The 3274-nt window shown below is 40.9% G+C and overlaps 1 protein-coding gene across 1 annotated transcript in view; it reads right to left on the reverse strand.

The window, feature by feature from the left end:
- Positions 1–234: 234 nt before the first annotated feature.
- Positions 235–3274, reverse strand: part of fgf22 (fibroblast growth factor 22) — a 131203-nt gene continuing 128163 nt past the window's right edge. The window contains exon 3 of the mRNA XM_055658899.1: positions 235–2067. Coding sequence (XP_055514874.1) covers positions 1873–2067 — 195 coding nt within the window. The 3' untranslated portion in view covers positions 235–1872. The remainder of the gene's footprint in view (positions 2068–3274) is intronic.

Raw genomic sequence — 3274 nt, forward strand, 5'->3', positions numbered from 1 at the left:
CTGAGGATGGGTTGTGACCCGAAACGCTGCCTATTCCTTTACTCCAGAGATGCTGCCTGACCCGCTGAGTTACTTCAGCATTTTGTGTCTATCTTCCTTACCTGTAAACACCACACATCTGTTGGAGAAGAAGGTCACAATCAACGACAATTAAGACAGGGGAAATAGAAAAGCGAGATTTGGAAATCTCTTGGTATTAATCTCTATATTGTGTTTTTTTAATGTTATGAACTTTTATTTTGTTTGTTTCCTATTGAGTACTGTGCTTACAAACCTGCTGCTGCTGCTGCTGCTGCTGCTGCAAGTAAGAATTTCAGTGTTCCATTTCAGGACATATGACAATAAAACACACTTGACTCTATGGTGGCACAGTGGTGCAGCTGATAAAGCTGCTGCCTCACAATGCCAGAGACCCAGGTTTTATCCTGACCTCAGGTGCTGTCTGTGTGGAGTTTGCACATTCTCACTGTGACCTCGTTGGTTTCCTCCAGTTTCCTCCATCATCTCAAAAACATGGGGTTTTATAAGTTAATTAGCCTCTGTAAAATTGCCCCTAATGTGTAGGAAATTGATGAAAAAGAAGGATAACATTCAGCTAGCAAACATGGGTGATTGTTGGTCAACGTGGACTCAGTAGAACCTGTTTCCGTGATGCGTCTCTAAAACTAAAACTAAAAATAAGCTAAATTGCAGTGGTGAGAAGGAATGCAATTGAAATTTATGCGTACAAGAAGTAAAACAGGATTTGCCTTCAATAATTGCCACTCCCCCTATCAATGTCAGTGATACTTTTATGCCACATTCCTTTGCTCAAATATGATCATAACACAATCAAAAGGTTCATTTAACATCATGAACTACAAGGATAAAATTAATAAGATACCACTTTATTCACTATGTTATAAAAGAGTTGCAACACTCTAATAAACACATTGTAAACCTTTAGAAATCCATCAGAAAACAATATCTCTTCGCATGTGCTTTCTAGGAAAGAAAGAGCTTTATTGAATTGTTACGGTACATGAAAGGCAGCTTCCCCTGTTCTGAAGTGATGTTGGCCATTTAGCGAAACCACCATCAGGAATGTTCCCATGATTGCATTAATCTAGGAGTAACATCACGATTTACAGTTGTATAAATATGACCCTTTCCTACAAAATCACCAGCCTATCTAACGGTCGCCTTGCCGGGCTGTGTCACCCTGATGTCTGTGCGTAACAGAAGAGTCGCCAGTCTTCGGAGCTCACAGTGGTCGAGTGCGGATCTTCCATGGTGGGAGTGCAGTTGGTATGCAGTCCAGGAACTCGTGGAAGTTAGATTTTAATGGTTTACAAGTACATTGTCTCGCTAAAGCTGGTGCAAATTACAAACGCTGTCTTCTTTGACTAGAGCATAGTCTTCTGTGCATTGCAACAAATTTAGAACTTTGGTATAGGTGCTCAATAGCTCAACCATCCCCTGTTACCTCCCCCCTCCCTCCCCCTTCGCCCCCCACATACAAGTATAGCACTGTTTGTCCATTGTCCACACTCTAAGTCAAAAAAATCAGCTTCTTTCAGGCTTTTTTAAAAAGACCATTAAATCCTACTGATTCACGTCTTTTGTCTATTGTGACTGAAGGGCCTTTCTTTACCTCTACATTAGTCCTAAAGTTATACTGATGAAGAGGCTCTGTAAATGGTCCCAATAAAACCTATATTTACAACAGTCTATGCTCTGTTGCCTCTGCAAGCGTTTATGCAGCAAAAGAAAAAGCTCAGTATATAAGGTCCAGGGAGAAAGAAAAAAATGTGCATTTCTTTCTTTTGAAGCGTCAAGTGGCAAGACTTGTAAATGGTATAAGTTTCAGGACGAGTGGGCGCGAGCTGACCTTTAGGGAACCATCATGGGTAGAAAGTGTGCTGAGAGATGTTTTCTCCTTGTTTTGTGCCCACGGCGAGGAGATCCTTTCCCGTTCAATGAGATGAACATTTGTCGCCCTTTGTGCTTCCGCTTCAGCGAGGCGTAGGTATTGTAACCATTTTCTTCTATCCTCTCCTTAAACTGACAATTGTTGTTGTACTCTTCCTGGAAAAGAAACAAAATCAACAGTTGAGGATTGTTGAGACCTTTTCATTGAAAAACATCATAAGACAACAATAAATCCAATTTTATCCCCTTAACAAGCAATCGTTTAAAAATACCAGAATTTGCAGTGTCTTGTATCTCCATTAAAGATTGCTTCCCTGCTGCAGTCACCCAGCCCACTGCAACATTATGTTCCATGGATACAGTGAAGTGAAAAGGTCTACAAGATGACATGAATGAGTGTTTTGGGATAGGAAGAATTCATTAGCTCAACACAAAGTGCTGGAAGAACTCAGCAGGTCAGGCAGCTTCTGGTGAAGGAATGGGCAAATGATGTTTCGAGTCTGGACCCTTCTTCAGACTCACAAGCCAAAACTTTGTCTATTGCCTTCACAAAGTGCTGGAAGAACTCAATAGGTCAGGCAGCATCGGTGGAGGAAACGTCAGATGGTGTTTCAGGTCAGGATCCTTGTTCAGATTTCAAAGGCGGTATTTCATGTTGGGACCCTCCACAGATGCTGCCTGACCTGCTGTGTTTTTCCAGCTTTTTGTGTTTTGCTGATAAATTTGTCTGCTTGATCCTATCCGAGAAAAATAATCTATGTTATCCTGAAGACCTTTTCACTTCACTGTGTCCATGGAACATTATGTTTCAGTAGAATGGGTGACTGCAACAGGGATGTAATTTGTAATGGGGACACAAGAGACTGCAGATTCTGGTATTTTAAAATGATTGCTTGGTAAGGGGGTAAAATTGGACACCGATACACAAAAAAGTTTGGAAATATATGCACTATGTGCATGGATTGCACTTATTATTTTCTCCATTTGAAAGAGAATTAGATAATTATGAACTGGCAGCTTTAGTTTATATATAGGCAGGTCATGTCTTACTAACTTGATCAAGCTTTTTGAGGAAGTGGCAAAGGTGATTAATGGGTAAGTTGATGGATGTTGTCTACATGGATTTTAGTAAGGCATTTGATTTGAGAAAGTCCCCCATGGTAGATTGACCCAGAAGATTAAAATGCATGGTATTCACAGTGACTTGGTTGTATAGATTCAGAACTGTCTTACGCATAGCAGACAGAGGGATGTGGTGGAAGCATGCTATTCTAGCTGGAGATCTGTGACTCAATGGAGCTCTGCAGGGATCTGTGCTGGGACCTGAGCTGCTTGTGAAAATATATAAATGACTTGCACATAA

This window comes from Leucoraja erinacea, chromosome 29, assembly GCF_028641065.1.
Source record: "Leucoraja erinacea ecotype New England chromosome 29, Leri_hhj_1, whole genome shotgun sequence".
Lineage (NCBI taxonomy): Eukaryota > Metazoa > Chordata > Chondrichthyes > Rajiformes > Rajidae > Leucoraja > Leucoraja erinaceus.